Raw genomic sequence first — 22,223 nt, forward strand, 5'->3', positions numbered from 1 at the left:
ACCCTACACCATCTGGCTTTGGTCTCAGCAGCTTTGAGGAGGAGGAGCGGCAGTGGCAGTGACCACTGGCTTTTGTCTTTGGAGCGGAGCACAGCACCAGGGCTGAGCTGCCTGCCCCTCCATCTCCCACTCATCCCCATACCTGGGCAGGGGAGAGGCAGGCTGAACCCCAGGTGTCAGAGCTGCAGCTCTTGCAGAGCTGCAAGATCAGAACCCCTCCAGGGAGTCCTTGCTACCCATCCCCCCTGCCCTAGGAAAGGCTGCTGACCAAGGGCTTTCCCCACCAAGCTGCCCACTGATCCCCAGGTGCCCGACTGGCAGTGGGAGCACTCACTCATTTAACACCCCCCAGGTCCACTCTAAGAGGTGAATGGTGCATCCTTCATCTGAACAGAAGGGAAACGGGGAAGCACAGAGACCACCGTCACACAGACTGCTCCAGTATACAGACTGCAGCTTCTGGCTCTGCAGCGCCTGCTAACCTCCCAGCCTCCGGAGCCCAGCGACAGACCCAGCCTCTCAGCCCTCGCAGTGAGGGGTGGCGGTGCCCGGAGCCAGCTAAAGCTAGCTTCAGTGAGTGGCTCCAGCCACACCTGCCCAGGGCAGAGGTCAAGTGGGGCAGCTGTGGAACCTACACTCAGCTCGTCCCTGTCCCTTCGTGGCTCACACCAGGCCCTCTCCTGCCCCCGTCATCTCCTCCTGGGTGCCCCCTCTCCCCTGGTGACCTCCTTTCCTGTCTCACCTCCCTCCTTCCCTTTCACTCTGCGTGTGCGTGGAAGGCATTCCGCTAACACTCATTAGCACATGGTAATGAGCCACAGTCCAGGGCTCCTCACCTCGGCAGGGCACAGGGGGAAGAGATGAAGTGCCCCGGCAGGGGCGGGGAGAGACAGACGATCACCAGCTGGCACAGACCCACCCCTGGGGCAGACCACCGGAAGGAACCAGGACAGAGCTGGTCCTCCACACCTCCCGCCACCCCAGGAGAGTCCTGTCTGCTACGTGGGGAGAGGCTCTCAGACCAGCTTGGGGCAGCAGTAGGCAAAGTCCCAAGCCTGGCATGAAGACTGCATGCGGGAGGGGCTCATTCTGCCACCCCAGGACACATTCTCCCAGAGAAAGGCAAGCGGTAGGGGAGAAGCAGGTGCAAAGTGGTGAAGGGGGGGGGGGAGGGAAGGTGCCCAGGTGAGGGGTAATGAAGACCTAAAGAGACAGTGCGACCCTCACACACACACACACACACACACACACACACACACGGCCCCTTCTGCACGCCCCCTAGCCTGCTGTCCATATAGCAGAGCTCTGAGAACGTGGCCCCTTTAGTATGAGAAGGACTTTGGGTTCTAATCCTGCCTCCGCCACTTCTTGGCTGGGCCACTGGAGCCTTCCAATCCCTCGTCAGAAAAGTGGTCCGCTTCCTCCCGTCGTGCAAAGGCGGGCTGAGAGGGACCCCAGGACCAGACCTGAAAAACACCGGAGGGCCCCACACCGCGCAGCGGTCACACGAGCAGGGACAGCAGCCTCGTTCCCAAGCCCACCGAAAAGCAAAGCCTCTGGGGTGGGGGGTGTCTCTGGGTGGACGTCTGCGAGGGGCAGGGCTGCAGGACCTGGGGGTGATGTCGCCCACCTGCCGGCCCGCCCCGGCCCCGGCCGCGCCGCGCCCCAGCCTGATCCTCGGGGCCCGCGCGCCCCCTGCCGGCGGTCGGCCGAGCGCGCAGCCGCGGACCGTATATAAGGTCCGCGCGTGGCGCGCAGTCCAGGCGCGAGTGCCAGAGTCCGAGCGGCGGGAGCAGAGCGCGGCGCTGCCTCAGGTCTCCGAGCCGCTCGCCATGGCTGGCCCGCAGCAGCAGCAACCCCCTTACCTGCACCTGGCCGAGCTGACGGCGTCGCAGTTCCTGGAGATCTGGAAGCACTTTGACGCAGACGGTCAGTGGAGCACCCAACTTCGAAGCCCCGCCGTGGAGGCGCTGGGTGGGGTGGGAGGTCCTGCGGCGGAGGGGCGGGGCGGGGGGCCCCGATTCCTGGCGGGCAGGTGTGTGTGCGTGAGGGATAGGGAAGATCCGAAGCGGGGCGGGAGGTGATCTGCACGCACGCCTGTCTGCCTGCCGCGGTTGGGCATCTGCGTGTTCGGAAGGCACCCCGGCTGCTTTGGTTTCAACTGTCAGTAACTTTTGTTCCTCGACGTGGAGCCCACCGGCTCCTGCAGCCACCGTTCAGGGCGAGCTGGAGCTTTCCCAGAAAAAGCGCTGAAAGGCGCTCTCCCCGCGCCCCGCGCCCTCCCCTGGCCCTCTTGCCCCCCTTTTCCCTCTGAGGTGACCACATTCCTGCCCTCCTCCATGGCAGCCACAGGTTTCTGCGGCGGTGGTGGAATCTTTGCTCTCCTTCCTTGGGCTAATGCCAGCTTAGTGCAGCCCCGCTGGGACGAGGCAACCTGCACATCCTGAGACCGGAGACCTTTGGCCTCTCCAAACCGGCGGGTTGGAGGGGTGGGAGTGGAGGATGGGGTCTTGAGCACCACGCGCCTGCCTCCTCGTGTCCACCGTCTCCTGTTCCCCTCAGGCAGCTGGGTTTCCCAGCCAGAGCAGCAATGGGTGTGGTGGGACAGGGTTATTTTGGGGTGATGGTCCTGGCTGCTTCTGGGTTGGAGTGGGGGTGAGGTTTAAGTACCAGCAAAAATGAGGGCAACTGCCAGTGTTGGGACCCAAATGTCTACGGGGGTCAGCCTCAGGCAAGGAGGGATACCCACCCACCCCCGCTTAGAAACCTCTGATATGGCTAGGCTTGCTCTCTGTCATTCCAGAAAAATAAGCGATCTGTTTCCCTCCAACAGCTCCGCTCCACCAGCAGGGTGGGGGCTAGAGGTGTTTATCCTGGGGTGGAGGGCAGGGAGGGGGGTCGGTGGTGGATGGAGAGGAGGAAACGGGACTCCCTCGGTTCCTACCTCTTGTCTTCACCCCGGCTGGCGGTGGGGGTAGGAGTGGCTGGCAGTGGAGTAGGCAGGCAGGGGCTCATGATGTCCATGGATGAACTGACAAAGCTGGAGGGGCGGAGAGCAAGGGTCTCCAGACACCTGTTTGATGGTGGAGGTGGCAGATGGTTCCATCCATGAAATGGGCTAAACGGGTTGTATTTGCAGAGCCCTTAGTGCTGTAATAGGGCTGCAAGCTCCCAGTATTCCAGATGACACACATGTTCCCTGTAGGCTACACCTGCCACGACTCAGGGAAAGTTACCAGGTGGCCAAGGGTAGACCACAGGGCCTCGGACTAGATGAGTCAGCTATAGACAGAGGACTCCACTACTCTGCTCTGCCCTGGTCTCTCCCGGGGGGGGGGGGGCGGGGCGGGGGGAGGACAGCCAAACGCACTCGCAACAGGCGTGTAGAACTGTCCAAACTGCAGTCACGGCCCTTTGCAGTCTAGGAAAAACTGCCCCTCACCACACCCAGCCAGTGCAGTTTAAGAGCGCAACAGAGGGTGTGACTCCCCTGGGGCTGCACAGCCGGTTCACAGCCAGGCTAATCCTACCACTAGGGCTCTTAGGTACCCGTGTGGGCAAGAAGAGGGGTCTTTCCATGATGTAAGGCTCAAATCCCCCGCCTCGGCCACCCAGGACCTCCCCCCCCACCCCACCTGGTCTATCTTCATCCCAGAAGGGGGTTCATGGGCAAGCCCCACAGCCCTGGAAGAGCTCCCCATTCTTTCGTGCCTCTGTCTGCCTCCTGCACTTACGACAAGTGGTAGCTCAACCCTTGCTTCCTGCTTGCCTGTTCCCGAAGCTTCTCATTGCCTACTACAGGTTGCAGGTGCCAGGAAGGAGCAGGGCCTGAACAGAAGGAAGAGTGGCAAAAGGGCTGGGGATGGAAGGGAGGCGACGGAAAAGGCCACACAGCCCAGCTGGCATTGTGCTGCGTGGTCTACCACAGGGCTTTGGCTGCTCCCGCCTGGGGCCTTCCCTTTGGCCCCTCTTCCTTGCCTAGTCCTCCCCGGATGACACCCCCTCCCTAAGAAGCCACCAGGTGAGCCTAACAGCAGGTGTCCCAGGCCCTGCCCGGCCTCCCTCCTACTGACTCTGGTCTCTGATCTCTAGGATTCCTTTTCAGTTCCAAGAGCTGCCCTGCCCCACTGCTGCTCACTGCCTTAAGGACCTGTAGGAGAGCTCTCCTTTGCTGCTCGCCAGGTCCCTGGAGAGAATTCACTGGAGCCCAATTAGTCACAGGTGCCAAGAGAGGGAGGCCACCTCAGCACCCCTTCTAGACTCTCATAGAAAACAAAGCCAAAGAGAACTTGAGAAAGTGGAACCCAGGAAAGGGGGCAGGAGTAAGGCGGGCTGCCCCCCAACGCAGCCTGTCCTGGTGTTAGAGCAGGAGGCATTGTCAAGGTGTTGTCATAGGAAGGAGCAGGGATTAGGAGAAGGGGCCTCCTGGGGTTCAGAGAGGTTAGCTTCTTACACAGGGTCACACAGCAGAGCAGGAGGTGACAGCAGGCCTCCTGGCCTCCTGTGCCACCCCACCAAAGCATGCTCAGCCTCCTGCCAAGGTCCTGCCTTTTAGAGTGGTCAGACATTGCCCGGCAATGACAGAGGGGGGTCGCAGAGTAGGCGAGCCTGCCTGCCCACCCAAGGACAGTGTCACCTCAGTGCCACGTGCCCTTTACTCGAGCTCAACCCTGATGTGGTGTTGTTTGCTGGCCTCTGCTGTATCGGGAACTATCTTATGCTGCCAGACCTGAGCAGCTCAGAGCACATGCCGCCCCCAGCCTGCCCCTCCTCCTTCCCCAATGGGGCTATGACCCGAGAGCCTCCTGCCTCCTATTCTGCAGGGCAGCCATGCTGTGGCTCAGGACACAAATGCCCTGGCCTTTATCACCACTAGCCGCCATCCCAGAAGCCACAGAGAGAAAATGGGCAAGGGTACACATTGCTGGGACCCAGCAGGGGCTCCACCCTGCAAAGAGACACTCCACTTACTGGTCACAGTAAAGAGGGAACAGCAACAAGGGAGTCGGCGCAGGACTGAAAACTGGAGCAGAGGGATAGAAAGATAAATTATAGTCACCTTCTGGGTGGAATATTACATGGCAGGTAAGAGAGAGATGGAGTAGCAGCAAGAGGGAAAAATGTTCAACATGATTAGAATTTTGTCAAAACCATCACGAAATCCTATCACTATGTAAGCTTGTGTTCCGTGTCAAGGACACATGTGTGTGTGTGTGTGTGTGTGTGTGTAGGAACCGTGGGGAGAATACAGCCAAGCCATGGCTCTTCCGTCTACAGAGTGAGTAGGATAACAATATGAAGAGGGGAGTCTGCTCCCACTGACTGTGTTGATTTCTGCAGTGCTGAAAGCCACACACACACACACACACACATCCCTGCAGGAGGAACTGGAATTCCAAGACACATAGATTTATGTACAAAAGACAAGACCGACCCTGTGTCCCATGCCTAGGTTTGTAACAATGCATGCTTTCCATGAACACCCCGTGGTTCTCCAGGCATGGGTATGTGCCCCACTCTCCGGGGCTGCATCGACCTTCATGTGGGCCTTAGGGGAGGAGGGGTCACCAGGCCTCCCCAGGGGCCTGCACCTGGTTCTGTGTCTGTGTCAGCCTCAGCTTTGAAAGAACTGAGAAACAGCAACAGGCTGAACCCCTCCCTACCTCTGCTGCTGCTGGCTTCCGCTCCATCTGCCCCCCACTTCTTCTGAGCCCTGCGTCACCTATGGCCTTTGGCCAAATCCTGGCGGCTGCTGAATTGTCCTACCTGAAGGAGGGGGCAGAGGAGCAGAACTGGAACAAGAGTGCCCCCCAGAGGTGGATGTGTGGGCCCCTGAGTCCGTCCGACTGGTGTTGTCATGGGTCTGTGACAAGGCACTGTGTAGGGTCACCACACTGGCTAGAAGGTGGCCACGGGTTAAATGAAGGACCATTTAAATGCCATCCACATCACGGGGGCTGGTGCTGGGAGCCAAGACTAAGGTTGTCTTTTGAGGTGCTATCCCCAGCTCCCCTTCCCATCACCTCATTCCCCATACTACCCTGCCACACACACAGCCCCATGACTCCCTGCAAGTCTGCCTAAGTCTCCCAGGGGCATGATGTCAGGCTGGGCAGCTCCCTGGCACCAGCCTCCTGCCACAACTGGGACAGGCCCTTGGCCCCGGCTCTGGGTGTGAGTCTAATGGCTGGCCCTGCACTATGGGCTGTCATGACCCTGACCCTCAAACCATGCCAGCCAGAAGACGTGGCAGGGACTGTGACTGAGGCTAGGCCTGGGGCTCCCTGGGAGGCCACCAGGGGACACGTTTCACATACAAGAGGTACACTGCAGCCTGCCTTGCCCACAGTAGCCATCGGCTCAGCCACTCTGTGCCAGCTCATCTTGTTTATTCTCACCCCTCTCCCCGAGGCACGCATCTCAGACTTCAGCACTTTTACTTAACTGAGTCCCTGGGGAGGTCCCAGGGCTCAGACAACCCCTCGGGAAACCTCTACCATCGCCCAGAGAGCCACAGTTAACAGCTCAGGCTGTCCAAGAACGGAGCCCCTGCGGTGCTGGCCCCGCCACCTGGTGCCCTCCTGACAATTGCATCATGCACCACCACTGCCACCTTCCCTACCCCAGTCCCACCGAGGCCTCCAGCATGGCCCTGGCTCTCCTAGTGGGCTCTCTGAAGTCCCCCACTCTCACTCAATCTGTCCCATCCTTCTGGCCTCCCCTGCTCCTGGGACTCGGCCTGGCACTGGGGCTGCCAGATGGCCACTGGTTCAGGAGACCAGGTCCAGCTGCCCGGCCACTTCCAGATGTGTCACTGCTTGAGAGCACAGTGCCCCAAGTGTCCCAACGGCCACCTAGTAGCCATTCGCTGAGGGGGTGAATTCTGTTTCTCTAGGAGCTACTGGAACTCTGTGTGTGTGTGTGTGTGTGTGTGTGTGTGTGTGTGTGTGAGACAGAGAGAGAGAGAGAGCCAGAACCCACATGGAGGGAGTTGTCCCTGGCAGGTGCTGGCCCGGGACTTCTATTAGCTACATGGCCCCACCTCCTGCCACCCTCAAGCTCCTCTTGTCCAAAGTGGTGGGAGACCCTGATGGAACTGGGGAGGCAGGAGGAAGTGGGGAATGGGCAGCTCTTTACCAGGACTGTATCCCCCACCAGGCAGAGCTTGCTGGAGCCAGCTGCCTGTCCAGGAAGTGGCCTGCGACTGTCCCAAGGGTTGCCCAAGCTGGGGAAGGTGGGTGGGAGAGATGCTTGTTCCTGATAGAGGAGCCTCCAGACAGAGCACCAAAAGGCCTGGCCTTGCGGATGTTTCCTGCTGGGGGGTAGCCAGGAAGTGGAATCCCCACCACACATTCTCAGGGCGACCACCAGGGCTGCTGAGCTACAAGGGATGGGGCACACAGACAGGCCACAGCTTCTCAGGGTCCTCCCCACCCCTGCCAGAGCCCAGCATTCAGCAGGGTCCAGGGCGGGGGCCTGAGAATCTGCATTCCCACCAAGCACCCAGGTGGGGTTGCTGCAGCTGTGTCCCTGATCTCAGTGTGGCAAAACCCAGGCTGGTTGAAAAAGCGGATTACAGAGCTCTACCCCAGCAGAGCAGACACAGGAAGTCAGGCCCAGGCACACAGCATCACCGACAGGCTCCCAGGCAGTTCCTGTCCCACTGGCCCCAGACCACTGGAGCAGCAAGCCCTGAGCTACCAAGTTAGAGTCCTCATCTCAGCAAGGTGCCTCCCGGGGGCTTTCAGGCACCTTGAAGTCTGGGACATGCCAAGCTTGGCTGCGCATCAGAATCACTCAAAAGCTCCGAAACCATCTCCCTACCCCTATCTGTTATACCCGAGGCCCCAGGCAGGTGTGGGGCCCTAGGAAAGGCATTGTTAGAGGCACCTCCCGTTGGTTTGGCAGGGAGATGGTCCTGGTACCCCACCTAGGCTGAGAACCAGTGCTCTTAAAAACACACACAATAGCAGAGTTGGACACTCTGGGCGGGCAGAAGGGTTCTAACCTATGGTGGACACAGGCAGCCTCGTAAGAGATAATAAAAGTGACACCCTGTACCAACCGAGCATTTCCGGTGTGTTCTACCAACAGTGCCTGCTGGGCCCGCCCAGGAGGCCTGAAGGGTTACAGGCAGCCACGGTTCTGCCTGTATTGGAGATGCTGAGAGGGTCAGCATGATGTGGGTAGCCACAGGGCTGGTGCTTCTCACCTGTTCAGCTAGGAGAAGAGCTCAAAGGGCAAGTCAGGAAAAAAAGCAAACCCAGAGAGGCTGGCCTCGCTGCAGGGCATAGAGTGCCTGCCTCGGGGAGGGGGAGACAGGGAAACGGGAGAGGGGCAACATCATCTCATGTCACATCTGGGGAAACTGAGGCATGGGGTGGGGCAAGAAGGATGCTGGGTTCTTGGCGCTCCACCAGCTCCCTCTCCCTGGAGTGCACAGGATGTGTTTGGATAAGGAGGTTAGGAATGAGGGTTACCATGGCAACCACATCTTTATCCTTGCCTGGCTGCATGAGACTTGCTTGGTGGCCAGTCACCCCACCCGTGCAAGGAGGTCACTGTGGGAAGTCCCTCCTAGAAGGGTGCCAGCCAACCTGACCCCTAGCCCAGCCTCTGATGGCAGGGCCTCCCAAAGGTGGATGGGAAGCCAAAGCAGGAGCAGAGACCTTCTGCACATACATGTGTGTGCACACCCACACAGGGACACACAGCCACAGACACACACAAATGTACACAATTACACACAGCCACACAGGAACACACAGACACTAACACATGTACACACAGGAACACAGGGACACACAGCCACATACCTGAGCCTGCGCTTGACAGAGAGAAGAGAAGGACTGGGTGTCGGTGTCCCAACAAGCAGGAACAGTCCCTGTGCCACGCCCTAGACAGCAGGTGGATGGGGCTGGACAGGCCTGGATAGGCCTTGGCAAGGCAGGGACCCTGCAGTGTGAGGGTGGGGAGGGGTGCATCTCTGAGCTGCCTTGTAGGGCAGGGACATGGCCTTGACTTGTGAAAAGATTTCGGGCACTGCCCTGCCCCCATCCCATATCTGAGTGCCTGGGTTCAAATCCTGGCTATGTCCCCAGCTCGTGTGCATGTTGGGCAGGCAGTGGCAGAGATTGCCCCAAGTGCTTGGGGTCCCTGTCACCCCTATGGGAGACCTGGAAGGAGTTTCCCGCCTCTGCCGGCTTCAGCTTCATGGCTGAGGCCCTGTCAGACATTTCAGGGGTGAACCAGTGGGTAGGGGAGAGTGCCTCCTGTGCCTCTCAAATGTTTTTTAAAAGAGGAAATGTCAAACACTATGCTATATGGGCAGCAGGGCCCCTGGTGGACTTAGACTAGGCAGGCAGGAGCTCAAGGAGGAGGTGTCAGGCGTGAGGACAGCAGGATTTACTGGAAGTGACAGAACGTGGTTAGACGGAAGGCAAGCAGCCACTCATCATGGTGAAGGAGAGGCCCACTCCAGTATAGAGTAGGTGGGGGGATGCCCTCACCCAGCGTCCAGCGGGGATGGAATTAGACAGGGCTTGGGTACTGCTCACTTCCGTACAGCTCATAGTGAGGCCCACTTGCGTGATGGGAAGTGAGGCTCCGGTGCAGCATGGGGAAGCTGGTGGGGCTGCAGAACCAAGGCTTCCGGCCATCTCTCAGGAGCACCTCCTGGCTTCCCAGCAGTATGCAGCTGCCCTCCTCCCGCGTCTCGTCTCGGCCAACTCCTGATACACTCAACAAACACAGACACACTCACCCCGCCTCTGCCCAGCGTGGCCTCAGGGCACAGCTCCTGTGGCCACTGTGTCACCTGTTGAGTGCTCCGGCCTCCGGCCACCAGCCTCCCAACTGGTCTCAGGCTACTACAAGCTGCCAAGAGACCTAGAGCTCAGCTCATCTGAGCCAAGCTTCCGCCCTCTCTGTCTCACTCCACAAAGGCTCCAAGGGAGAGAGGGCGAATCTGCCTTCTCCTCCAAGAGATCACACCTAGGCAGTGAGAGGACAGCCGGAGCCCTGCAGCAGCAGAAGCACCCGCTGACTCTCTGTATGACCATGGCCTCTTTGCCCTCCCCCCACTCCACTGTCCCTCACTGCAATAGACTGTAAAATTCCACTTCTCCCAAGATACTTTGTAGAACACCCTAGAAGAAAGATGACTGTCCCAGAAAAAAAAAAAAAAAAGGAAACTCCAGCCCTACCTCCCTGCTCACTGGTCACATCTTTACCCTGCAGACAGAAATCCATAATTTATCCCATGTGAGTTTCCATTCACTATTTATGGTGGCCACTTCACTAGTGGGGTCCTCCCAGGTTATTTAGGGAACAGAACTGCTTGGGGAAGCAGCAGAGAGATGCTTTTTTTTGTCTCTTGCTGAAATTTACAGTTCTGTTTGCCCCAGAGGCTCCGACCCCCTTTTTGCTCAAGCCCAGTATCTGGGGGAACCCTGCTCCCCTGCTCTGGACCAGTTTTCAGACAAGACATGAAGTCAAGGAATTCCAACCGTGGCTGGGCACAGAAGTCACCCTGGGAGCGTTGAAATGTGAGTGTGATGCCTGCTTCACACCCAGGCCAGTCACTGCAGAGCGTCTAGAGGCAGCCAGGGTTTCTACGATGCGCAGACCTGGATTCTGGAGGAAAGCTTGGGTTCCATCCACCTCCTGATCCTCAGGGGCCCAACCTCTGCCTCGAACTGGGGACTGCCACCTGCTGATAACTTCAGAAGCTGATGGCTTGTCTCCCATGGCACCTCTGCCATGAAGTGCTTGCCCAGGTGATCCCAGAAGAGGGCGAATCTCCCAGCTTCTGGTCCAGAAGTTAGTGCCTCCTAGGATACCCCAGCTGCCAAGTACAGGGCCCAGGCACACACTCCTCCTGACGTCAGATCCCTAAGGGGCAGCTGCCCGGAAGACAAGCCCCACCTCCCTAAGGCAGCTGGTCTGGCTGCTGCATTGGGGACCAATGGGGAGAGACATTCTTTTCATACAGCCCCCAACTGTCTCCCCACCACCATCTTACTTCTAAGATTGATTCCTCGTTCCCCCTTCTTTATAGGAAATGGCTACATTGAAGGGAAAGAGCTGGAGAACTTTTTCCAAGAGCTGGAGAAAGCAAGAAAAGGCTCTGGCATGGTAAGCTCCACCCCCTGCCATGGCTGGGGATTCTCTGTGAACTTGACCGTTGGCTCTCAGGGCTGCCTATCCCAAGGTGTGTATCCCATCTACAGACCGGAGACCTCTGGCCTTGACACTTAGCATTTTATTTGTACAGATTTTTAAAAATTTTTAAAAATGCCCACTCATTGCCTCAGTATACTTGGGTGGCTGGGATAAAGGGTGTTTGTGACGGGGTAGCAGGAGTTATGAGCCCCCTGAAGCTGTTTCATGATGCCATTTGCATTTACAGTATTAGTCTGCTACTGGCAAAGTTTACAGCCTCCCTAAGATGCTCAGAGGGGTCAAGATTGGATGCCCCGGGCAACGACACATGCCTTTGTTCTAAACCAGAGTTTCTTAACCATGGTGCAGATGCAAGGGTGTCTATTAAACTCTGTACCATGGGAGCTGGGGAGGACTTGCTAAACTCACTTAAGGGAGGTGTTTTGGAGCTGAGTTTGTGGGGTCAGACCTGCTCGCTTTCTCTAGCTTACTGGGGTCCTTGGCTGGTCACACCTCGCCTCCCCTCCAGCTGCATGTCTGCTGGCGTCCACTGCACATCCCAAGCATTCCTACAGAGAGGGCTTCGGTCCGTCTCAGGAACCCTGAGGGTCACACCGCAGTATCCTACCTGCCTTTGAAAATCACGTAACCGAACCCTGAAGGACACTTAGGTGCATCTGGAATGATCTCCATGAGAGAATCGACAGAACCCAGCTCCATGCCCATGTAGGTCAGGGACACAGGGTGACCGCCAGCTGGGCTGTGCTGAGACCTGGAACTGCTGTGGGATGCAGTGGAGGCGGCGGCAGCAAGCTGAGCCCCCCTTTCCTGTCCTCAGATGTTGAAGAGCGACAACTTCGGGGAGAAGATGAAGGAGTTCATGCAGAAGTACGACAAGAACTCGGACGGGAAGATTGAGATGGCCGAGGTGAGCACTGGGCTGCTGGGCGGGCCGCCCTCACCCCACCCCGGCTCCCTGTGCATCTCCTCGGGCAGGTGCCTCCTCCTGGGAACCTTAAAGTCCCTGCCCATGGCACTTAGGGTGACCACAGAGGGCAACCAGTAGTGACCTAGGACAGAAAGGCAGGAAGTGTCCTCGGGGTCCAATAGCTGTTACAACGGTGGGAGGAACCTGCCTTGAGACAGGAGGGGTGGGGAGACTGGCGAAGGAAAGCTCCAGCCCACCCAGAGGCATCCAAAGGCCAGATGTTTTAAGATATTCACATAGCCCTCTGTGTGTGTAGAGTTCACAAACAACTATCTAGGTAATTTACACATGCAAACATATATCCATATTTCTCGCACATGCAACAGGCACATGCTCCCTCTCCCTGTCTTACATGGGACAGGGTAGACACAAGCACGCATCCCATAGTTAAGGGGTCAAGCATGACGATGGAGGCAGCCTGATCAGACCACTGCGTCCTCCAGGTCACACAGCCCAGTGGAACCTCCTGCCATGGATTCCTGGGTGTGAACGAGCTCCGCAGATGCCCTGCAGGGGGCAGCCATAAGCAATCAACCCTCACTGCCCCAAGCATGGGAGCAGGAGGTCGGGACACTAAGAGGGGACCTTAGGGATGCTCAGGCTGCAGGTGATGGACATGATATGGAGATCAGAGATTGTCCACAAAGACATCTCTGACCCTGAAGCCTGAAGGTAGGTGCAGGCAGTACGTTCCTGAGGAGAGCCAGTGGTGAAACGTCACCAACAGGCCTTGGCTGTGTCGGCTGGTGGGCCGTGGTGGCTCACTGACTCCTGTCTTAAGCCAGGAGGAGCTCCCAGTGAAAGAGGCCATGGGTAGGGCAGGTCCCCACCTCTGTTTCTCTACAAACCTCTTGGTTCTGCCCTCTGACCCTCCAAAGCCTCCCCCCACCCCCACCAACCCTGCGGCTGGTGGCATAGTGGTCACAGCAGCTCCAGACATCACATCCAAGTGCAACCCTGACCCCGTAATCAACAGTGCCTTTCCCAGAAGCCCCCTCAGCCAGCCCTCCTCTCACCGCTCGTTGGCCAGAACCAGGTCACATGCCTCTCCATAAGCCAACCACTGGCCATGCGAATAGGAGGACATCATGTGGTTGGCTTAAATAGGATTTTTCCATGGCCCCAAGATTTCCAGGAGCATTAGGTGGTGGGAGGCCTGCAGAGGAACAGAGCCCTTGCTTCAGTACTCTTTTGAGCCAGGAGGCTGCTACTGGCACTTCTCAGGATGCTGTTGCCCCAACCCCCCATTCCCAAGGCAGGCAGCCACAGGGAGCAGAACAACACTGCCCTGCCCACCCCACCCTTGGCAGGAGTACAATCCCTCTGTGACTTGGGTGTTGTTTTGTGTCCCCTATCCCCCTGCAGCTGGCGCAGATCCTACCGACGGAAGAGAGCTTCCTTCTGTGCTTCAGGCAGTGCGTGGGCTCCAGCGCTGAGTTCATGGAGGTGAGGAAGGCACCGTCTTCGCTCTGGGTCCTGAGCTCTGCCTCTCACCGGGTCAGTCTGGGGATGGGCCTGACATGGGCTTAGCCCCTCAGCACTCTGGGGTGGCCTGGTGACATCAGCACCCCGGGGTGCTTGTTGGGGTGTCAGGTTCCCGGACCTGCTGGATGAAGGATCTACACTTTAACGAGCCCCCTGGATGATGTGAGTGCATGGTAAGAGTGTGGGGTCAGTTTGGGGTCAAGGATATTTGGGAATTGCATCCTACATTGGAGAACTTGTCATAGACTTCTGCAGATACTTTGCAGCCAAGACATGGTGGCCTGGGGTATCCCACCATCGGGTGACATCTGTGTCCCTACTGTCAGAGTGCCATGGAGCAGGCTCAGCAGGATAAAGTCACAAAAGGGACAGGAGCTGGGCACACGGACTGGGTTGCTGGTCGGGGTGCTTAGAGCCCCTATTGGAGGGTCTGGGATCAAGTGTCAGGACTGTCTCAGATTCCAGCTTCTTGTTGATATCCACCCTGAGAGGCAGCAGGAGAGGGTTCAAGTTTTGGGGTCCCTATTGTTGACATGAGAGACTTGGATTCAGCTCCCAGCTTCAGCCTCCACTGGCCCCAGCTGTTGTATACATGTGGGGATGGAAGGTCTCTGTCTGTCCACTTCTCTCTCCTCTCTCTCTCCCTCCATTGCCTTTCAAATGCATAAATAAAGCCAGGAGTCCCTCTCCCCCACCCCGCTATGAGGATTCTGGTTTCCAGGGCCTGATCTTTGTGGTCTGGGCTCTGTGGCTCCCTTAAAATAGGTCTTGCCTTCTTTGCAATACAAAGTCTCTGTGATCCTTTTGGGAAAGATGCCACTCAAACCCAAGGGTCTTCAGCCAAGAGAGAACACTAAGAAATTGCTGATAGTGAAAACATTTTTCTACTTACAAACATTGAAGCTCCATTGGATTCAGTCCAATACGTGACTAACCCCAATGTTCCACAAACCTCCATGTGATCCAGGAGGGACTCGACTGAGTGGTCAGCTGGACGGAGCAGAGCCAGGGCGAATCCAGGTCCTCCAATCTGGGATACATGTGCCCCGGGTGATACCCCAATCTGGGCGCTGAATGAGCGTCCTGAGGAAGGAATATTTTGACAGGTCCCAGAGCATTTTTCTCTTGACTGAAAAAAAAAAACCCACTCCTAATTATGTGGCCATCTACCCAAATTGTCTGCAATGTCAGTCTACCCTACTGAGATTTGCTCAAATAAGGGGAAAGCAAAAACCAGGACTCAAGTCCCTGAGCCCTGATAATGATGAAGAGTGACAGTTACCCAGCCCAGCATGCCAGTGAGAAAGACCCTGAAAGACCCAGAGACTCTGGCACCCCTAACAGTCACAGGGGCACACGTATGGAGAAGTGGGGGAGGAGGGGGGAGAAAATGGAGCACCAGCCTGTTGGTCATCCAAAGTCAAGTGCTGAGGTACACTCAGATTTTAAAATGCTCACCATAAATGGAATGAAAAGACAAGCTTATTTTGTTACAAAATATTTTGAAATCTAAGTAAACAAGAGCCATTGCACAAGTTCATTAAAAATGGAACATTGAAATATAGTAATAATCTATGCATGGATTTTGAACAATTTTTTTCCACCAAATTTATCTTTTGATTCCTTTTCCCATGAACTTTCGGAAGTGTCCTTAGGTGGTTGACTGTACGCATTGCTATGTGGCAAATTAATCCCAACGCTGGGCAGTCTAAGGCAACAGGCATGGCTTATTTCAGAGTTTCTGAGGTCGAGAATTCAAAAGCAGTGTAGGTAGGTGACTCGGGTCCAAGGTCTCTCACAGGACCCCAGTCATCTGAAGGCCCGACTGGGGCTGAAGTATGTGTTTCCAAGATGACTCGCTCTCATGGCAATTGCTAAAAGCTTGGCTAGCTGTTGGCAGGAAGGTTCATCAAGGGCTGCCTGAGCACCTCACAACCTGGCTGCCCCCCAGCTCCCTCCAGAGCAAGGGATGGGGGCAGGGGGTGGAGAGAGAGGGAGAGAGAGAAGGAAGGTACAGCACGTTTTATGACCCGGTGTCCTATTGTCAGAAGTCACAGCTGCTGGCCCTGTGCTCATTGGAAGTGAGCCGCTAACATCAGGAAATGGGTTTGGGTCCCATCTTGGGAAGGGAAGTAGAGAATTTATGGACTTCGTTACACGGTGGCAACCTTTTTCCTTCTTTCACCTGTGCAATGCCTGCCCCTTCCTGGATGGCCGTAACAGAGCCCCTGTCACCAGTCTTAATCAAATAGATGAAGACCCTCCCCGCACCCCACCAGATGCAATGGTCAGCAGGCTGTGTCCTGGCTCCTGCCAGGAATCCAATGCAACTCCCAAACAACGAGGGCTCGGAGCTGAGCCCGGAGCCAGCGCACATGGGCATCCAGGGAGGCATGGGTCCTGTGTCCACCAGCCTCGGAGATTGGGGTGAGAGGAGTCAATCTCCTGTATACCTACAGCAAAGCTCCAATCCGGCAGAGCCTTGCTCCAGCCATGGCAGCAGCTGCTGCCTGCTTATCCCTTAGGAAACACCCACCCTGGATGCAAAGCTGAGCCAGGGAGAACTACGCCTGTGCCAAGCAGAGGAGGGAGACCTGAACAGGGGGCTTTTCTCCCGCTTCCTATGATCCTGACCAAGATAGTGGCCCCAATCTGTTCCTCTGGGTCAGTGAAGGGGCTGGGCAACCCTGGCCCACTCCAATGTTTGTAAATAACCAAGACCCAGCCTGGCTGGGTTGGAGGGAGGGAGCAGAGAGCGGGGGGCTGCGCAGGTATAGTTTTGTTGCCTCTCCATGAGCAGCCCGATGTTTCCACTTCTTTCCATAGGCCTGGCGGAAGTACGACACAGACAGAAGCGGTTACATCGAAGCCAATGAGCTCAAGGTAGGGCAGGGCTTGGGCAGGGGGCACCAGGCCCAGGGAATGGGGCCTGAGGCCAGAGCAGTGGAGGATTTGGAGGAGGAGTGGGAATTTGTGGTCACTCCAAGGTGGCCCAAGGCCTGTGGTCACACCAGTAGAAACTGTGTCATTGGGGGGCCAGTGGGAAAGGTCAGGGGTCAGAAGGCACCCAGGGACTGAGTGAGCAGGTAAGTGGATCAACGAGGGACTGAACCAAGGAGGCTGTGCTCTGTCCCACAGGGTTTCCTGTCCGACCTGCTGAAGAAGGCCAACCGGCCATATGATGAAGCCAAGCTCCAGGAGTACACCCACACCATAGTGAGTGGGCGCGAGGATACCTGGCCCCAGGGTGCGGGACATGAGGGGTCCTGTGCCCCTGGCGCTCAGTTGGGGGTAGGGAGGCCTTTGGTCTGCAGCCTCTCCAGGTCCAGATGAAGTAACTCAGGGTGGCAATTGACACAAAGGATGCAAGTTCATGATCTGTCTCCCCCTCCCCATCCCTTCCTCTCTCTGAGCTCCCCTGCTGCTACAAGCGTCTGCTTCCATAGCAACCCCTTCAGCTCCTGGAAAGGGTGGGCCCTGGGTGCTGGCCTACTGTATGGCAGCCACCACAGTCCCTTGCCCGCTGCCTTCCCCAGGGGCTGACTGTGGCAAATCAGTGTCCCACCTGGGAAAGGTCAAAGCCAATAACCCCGCCCGCCCTTCCCCCTGCAGCTGCGGATGTTTGACTTGAACGGGGACGGCAAATTGGGCCTCTCAGAGATGTCCCGGTGAGCACCTGCCCTCACCCCCTCCTCCCCATCGGGGTTCCCCAGTGCTGCTCTGCTCAGTTGGCAAACGTGACGGGTCTGGCAGCTCGCGACAACACCAGAGGGAACTGATGCCAACCCGGCTTTGTGCATTCCCCTTCTTTCTCGGACTTTGCAGTAACTCTGATTACTAATCCTTGGAGGTCATTTCCATGCTCCTGGAGGTGGGGGGGGGGGTCCCCGCAGTTCCCATCCTGGTGGGGGGAGGGGTGTCCCGGCCCAGGTTCTGCTCTTGACCTCTGCTGTAACACTCTTTCCAGACTCTTGCCTGTCCAGGAAAACTTCCTGCTTAAGTTCCAGGTAACAGCTGCTACACTCTCCTCCACTGCCTCCTTCCCCTCCAGTCTGAGCTGCGTTGCTACCCTCCCCTCCACTCCCAGTCCAGCCACAGGGACACTTCCACTGGCTCTCTCCCTCGGAGCTTGCAACATTTGGTGACCTCTGTGTCCTTCCAGGGCATGAAGCTGACCTCGGAGGAGTTCAATGCCATCTTCACCTTTTACGACAAGGTAAGAGGGAGTGCCACGATTTGGAGGCTCTGTCACCCTGGGCAGAAAGGCCTCATTCCTGGAAGTGGACTTCGCCAGGGCCGCGGCTCTGGAGCGCCCTCTGCTGTCTGACAAGAGGAATCGTGAAAGGGAAGGCTCGGTGAAGGGTGCAGTGAGGTGCCCCAGGCTGCACTGCCCGACTGCAGAGGAGGGAAGGGATGAGCCACTGTTTCCTTAGGAGGTGTATATGCCTCCTTGGGAGAGTAACAGGAGGGCTGGCCCCTGAGAGCTGCCTGGGCAGGGGGCGCGGGGGGAAGCAAGGGCTCAGACCAAAGTGGCCAGATTTCAGCACTTTGAGCTGACTGCCTGCCCCACCGCCAGGACGGCAGCGGCTACATCGATGAGAACGAGCTGGACGCCCTCCTAAAGGATTTGTACGAGAAAAACAAGAAGGTGAGTGACGGGCCCAGGGCCTGTGGCGCTGTCCCTGTGGAGGGGGAGCCCCCGGGGGAAGAGGAGAGGCTGCTGCAGGGCAAGGCCTCCAGCTGCACGCTGCTCTGTCTGGGCCCTCCATCACATGGCAAGGGCGCGGTTCTGGCTTCGGCTCTGCCTTTTGAGCTTTTGGTTCACGGAGTGAGAATTCTTCCTACACTGAATGATGTCAAAATTCCCAGAACAGAAAATGTAGCATCTTGTCCAGTTTTAGCTGCTCAAGTTGCTGACACAAAGTACGTGGCCCAGCGCTGCTCATGGACTAGCCTCTGCACCATGAGACGTAAACGCCCCTTTGGTCCCTACCCCAGCTCTATCTCTGTGACTGCTGTGGGCACCTCACACAAGTGGAAACCACACGAACTGTTTGTAAGTGGCTTGTGTCACTTAGCGTGGTGTCCTAATGGTCATCTGGGCCACACCATGCGGCAGACGGTCGCTTCCTTTTGAAGCTGGATCATGGTGTGTCATGTGCATGCACCGTGCTTCTTCGGCCTGTCCCTCAGCTGTGACACTGGGGTTGATTTGGTCCTCAGTATGCTTGGGGACAAAGGCACGCTGCCAATGACCACCTCACCAAGACTTTATGCAGACAGATGTCGGCACCAGGAGTCAGTGGGATGGGAAGGCTGTGCAGAATCCACTGGCACAGTATCTAGGGGAGCAGCTGAGAGGAAGAACTGCTCACAGTGAACCCCATTCTTTGCTGGTGTTGAGTGAGATTGCCCCCAGGGGCCCTCTGGTGGGCTCATCTCGTGCAGTTGGATGGGAGGGGTCGGTTGGAGCCCTGGCCTCTGCAGCTGCCTGCCTGCACCTCCTGGAACTGGTCTTGCACTGAGCAAATGGCTTTGCTGCTTTCTTTAATCAGATGATGAAAGCCCTGTAATTCCTGGAGTTGTCTGCCTGCAGCAAGAGCTAAATTTAATGCTCAATTTCAGGAGAAAATTCACTGAAGCCTCCAAGTCTATTTGTCTCCCTTTCCAAGTACCTTCTGATCTCATCTTTGTCCTAAATATCACCCTTCGCATATTTCAGCCTAAATTTATGGTTTTTTATGTCACCTGTAATTGCGTTTCTGAAAGAGGCAGAAAGCAAACCCAAAGAAACAGTTTGCAATAGAAGGAAGTCCTTGGCAGGTGTTTGTGGCCAACATTTCCTATGAACCTAGTTCTACACAGACATTTCCACGTCCTTCCTGTTTCCACGAACACCCGGAACTACAGTTGGATTCATCAAGTGTAATTCATTTTCATGAGGCCCTGCCTGGCACCTGAGGTCCACAAACCCTGAAGGCTTGAATCTGAGAGACCCAGAGTGCCTGGTCATGAGCTTATCAAACTCTGAATAAAAGGGAAGCACTTGTGGCTGCCATAGGAGCAGCCCAGATTGGAAGACAGAAGTTACAAGTTGCAGTGTTGGGGCTCCGAGGGTTCGAGACCCAGGGTATCAGTGAAGCTGTGCACCTGAGAGCCTGCCACCTGTACTAGGCTTGGGTAGGCACCAACACTCTGACACCAGAAATCAACAGAAAGGGGATAGTGCAGGCTGGACTACCCAGCAGTGCCTGCGGTGGGAAGGGAAGACCATTTATGGGGGAATCCCATCCCTGCATGGCAGATGCTGCTGGCTCGGACCAAGATGAGGTTTCTGCAGACAGGCTGGGGGGACCGAACCTGCACTCCTTAGGCCTTCTCAGCACTCCCCGGTGACAAGCAGAAAACGTGAAGCAGCTTGTCTTTCGGGGCTGTTGTCTGCCGCAGCCATGTTTTACCATGGGAGTTGTAATATGGGGTCTTGAGTGACAGAGAGCTCAGGCATATCCTGGTATTATTAGGTGACACATCCAGAGAGTACCCAACACTGGAGGAGATGTCCTGCATCCCACCCTGAGCTAGCAGAGCCTGCAAAAACACCCTTGCACCAAGTGGTGGCACAAAGTCAGGGATTGTTAAATTGGGGATTTCCTGGACGTCTGTCCCCAGCACGGGATGAGTGGGTGGAGGCCTGACAAGTTGGTGGAATATAGCCAAGGCTACACACAGATCATAATTGCCATTACCATGGCTACCGTCCTGTGGAGGGCTGTTTATCTGTGTTGTTTCCTCTGATTCTCTTTCCTCAGTGAGGCAGGTGCCACTGTACAGGTGGATGCAGCTAAATCTCTGAAAAGGTGACTTCTTTCCCCCCAAAGTCACCAGGTCTGTCTGATTTCAAAGCCCATGACTCCCCACGCCACTCACACCGGTGTACCACAGGAGCCAGTTTGACCTGTGGGTGTGTCTGTCAGGTGGGGAGGGGGCGGGGCTTCTGGTAGGGGTCATCCCCTGAGCCTGCGTTCACCCTCTTGCTGTGTCTCCTAGGAGATGAACATCCAGCAGCTCACCAGCTACAGGAAGAGTGTCATGTCCCTAGCCGAGGCAGGGAAGCTCTACCGCAAGGACCTGGAGATTGTGCTGTGCAGCGAGCCGCCCATGTAAAAGGGGGCGGGGGTGGAGGACAGGGGCTGCGTCTCTACCCCCCCACCCCACCCCGACCCCCCGCCTAGCCACCCCTGCCGCTCTGACACATCCCACCCAGATAGAGAGATTGTGGGTACCCCTCCGCCTGCCCCATGCAAGCTGCACACACCAGCCTGCAGGGAAGGAGACAGCGCGTGGACTGCTGCTGGCCCCTTGGGTGGCCTTTTGGCACCCAGCCCTAGCTAAGCAGACTCTCTGCCCCAAGAGCATTCCCAGCTGCACGGATGGTGGATGGGGGCCATGGGTGGAGCGTCCCAACCCCCGTGTGATGCATGAGCTCTGTCACTGTGTGGTGTAGGCTTCTCTGTCCCTCCGGCTGCCCCTGCCCCAGGCCCCCGGGGCCCTCCACCACCCTGCTGCTGGTGTAGCTGTCTCTCTCGTGTGGGGGCACCCGCCCCTGCCTTGCCGTTTTCCCTTGATGTGTTCCTCTTTCTCCTTGGCTCCCTTTGTCTCCTTAACCAAAGAAGAGTTTACAGACAATAAAACAGAAACCTTATGCTCTGACTGCGTGTGGGCCCACTTCTTGGCAGGTGGCCAGCTGCCTGCAGAGAGAGGAGGGTGCCAGGATCACCTTGGGTTGGCTGTGGCTTCACCTTCTTACTCCTTGCCTGTCCCCTCCCCAGCCTGAGCCACTTCCTCCCTCCCCCAACATCCAGTTTTTTCTCCAGGAAAAGGGCTCATGGCAAACACTTCCTACCACCTACCACTTGTTACCTGAGGATCAGGACTAGTGGCACTGACAAGGCATGGCCCTGGCCACTCTGGATACACACTGAGGACACCCTTTGGTGCCCTGCAGTGCCCCTGCCTGTGCAGCTGACAGACCACCTCCCCCAAGCTTCCTGCTGTTCAGGTTGGGTGCCCCTCCCATGGGCACCTTGCATTTGCTCCATTGTGCTTGTTCAGTAAGAATTATGGTTAAAAAATAATGTAAGTTGAGTATTTTCATGGACTCACACTTGAAAGATGGGGGCTCCATTTTGGCAAAACCAGTAAGCCTGTGCCTGGAACTCCAGTCCTGCAGCAGAGTGGTGGATTAGGTTCCAGCTGTTTTGCTTTCCAGTCCGGCACCCTGGGAAGGCAGTGGGAAGACGGTCAACATCTCTGCTCTCCTGCCACACATATGGGAGTCCTGGGTGAAGTCTCAGGCTATTGGCTTTCAACCTGTCTGGCCCTGACCACAGCAGTCATTTTAGGGGAGTATAACAAGTGTATGCAGGGGAACACCCAGGAGCCAGTGTCAGCCCAGGGGTCAACAGTGCAGGTACAGCCATTTCAAGGCTGTTGGCAGAAGAGGGATGGGTTCCCAACCTTGGATGGAGTGAGGAGGACGGGATGGAGAAGGGACTGCTCCCAGGGGACAAAGGGGGGATGGAATCCA

General features: G+C 56.8%; 1 protein-coding gene across 4 annotated transcripts; it reads left to right on the plus strand.

Annotated features, from left to right (window-relative positions):
- The first annotated feature begins 1,763 nt into the window (after window positions 1-1,763).
- CALB2 (calbindin 2) lies at window positions 1,764-20,800 on the plus strand. Of its 4 annotated transcripts, none has more exons than XM_040982040.1 (11): window positions 1,766-1,929; window positions 11,060-11,136; window positions 12,002-12,091; window positions 13,517-13,597; window positions 16,463-16,519; window positions 16,775-16,852; window positions 17,249-17,304; window positions 17,604-17,643; window positions 17,799-17,852; window positions 18,213-18,284; window positions 20,684-20,800. In XM_040982040.1, the coding sequence occupies exons 1-11, from the start codon at window positions 1,833-1,835 to the stop codon at window positions 20,798-20,800; spliced, it is 819 nt and encodes a 272-aa protein (XP_040837974.1). In that variant the 5' UTR covers window positions 1,766-1,832. The 4 variants fall into 4 exon arrangements, with proteins under 4 accessions (XP_040837978.1, XP_040837974.1, XP_040837975.1 ...); XM_040982041.1 differs by having other exon boundaries at window positions 20,687-20,800; XM_040982043.1 differs by lacking the exon at window positions 12,002-12,091 and having other exon boundaries at window positions 1,833-1,929.
- Window positions 20,801-22,223: the final 1,423 nt, after the last annotated feature.

Source organism: Ochotona curzoniae, unplaced genomic scaffold (assembly GCF_017591425.1).
Source record: "Ochotona curzoniae isolate NIBS_2020 unplaced genomic scaffold, NIBS_Ocur_1.0 contig_3622, whole genome shotgun sequence".
Taxonomy (NCBI): Eukaryota; Metazoa; Chordata; class Mammalia; order Lagomorpha; family Ochotonidae; genus Ochotona; species Ochotona curzoniae.

Bases quoted from the DNA above. Each gene is read 5' to 3' on its own strand.
- CALB2 (XM_040982040.1), top strand. From the start codon at position 1,833: ATGGCTGGCCCGCAGCAGCAGCAACCCCCTTACCTGCACCTGGCCGAG. The intron at 17,644-17,798 runs GTAACAGCTGCT...GTGTCCTTCCAG, and splicing joins ACTTCCTGCTTAAGTTCCAG to GGCATGAAGCTGACCTCGGA. The intron at 18,285-20,683 runs GTGAGTGACGGG...TGTGTCTCCTAG, and splicing joins TGTACGAGAAAAACAAGAAG to GAGATGAACATCCAGCAGCT.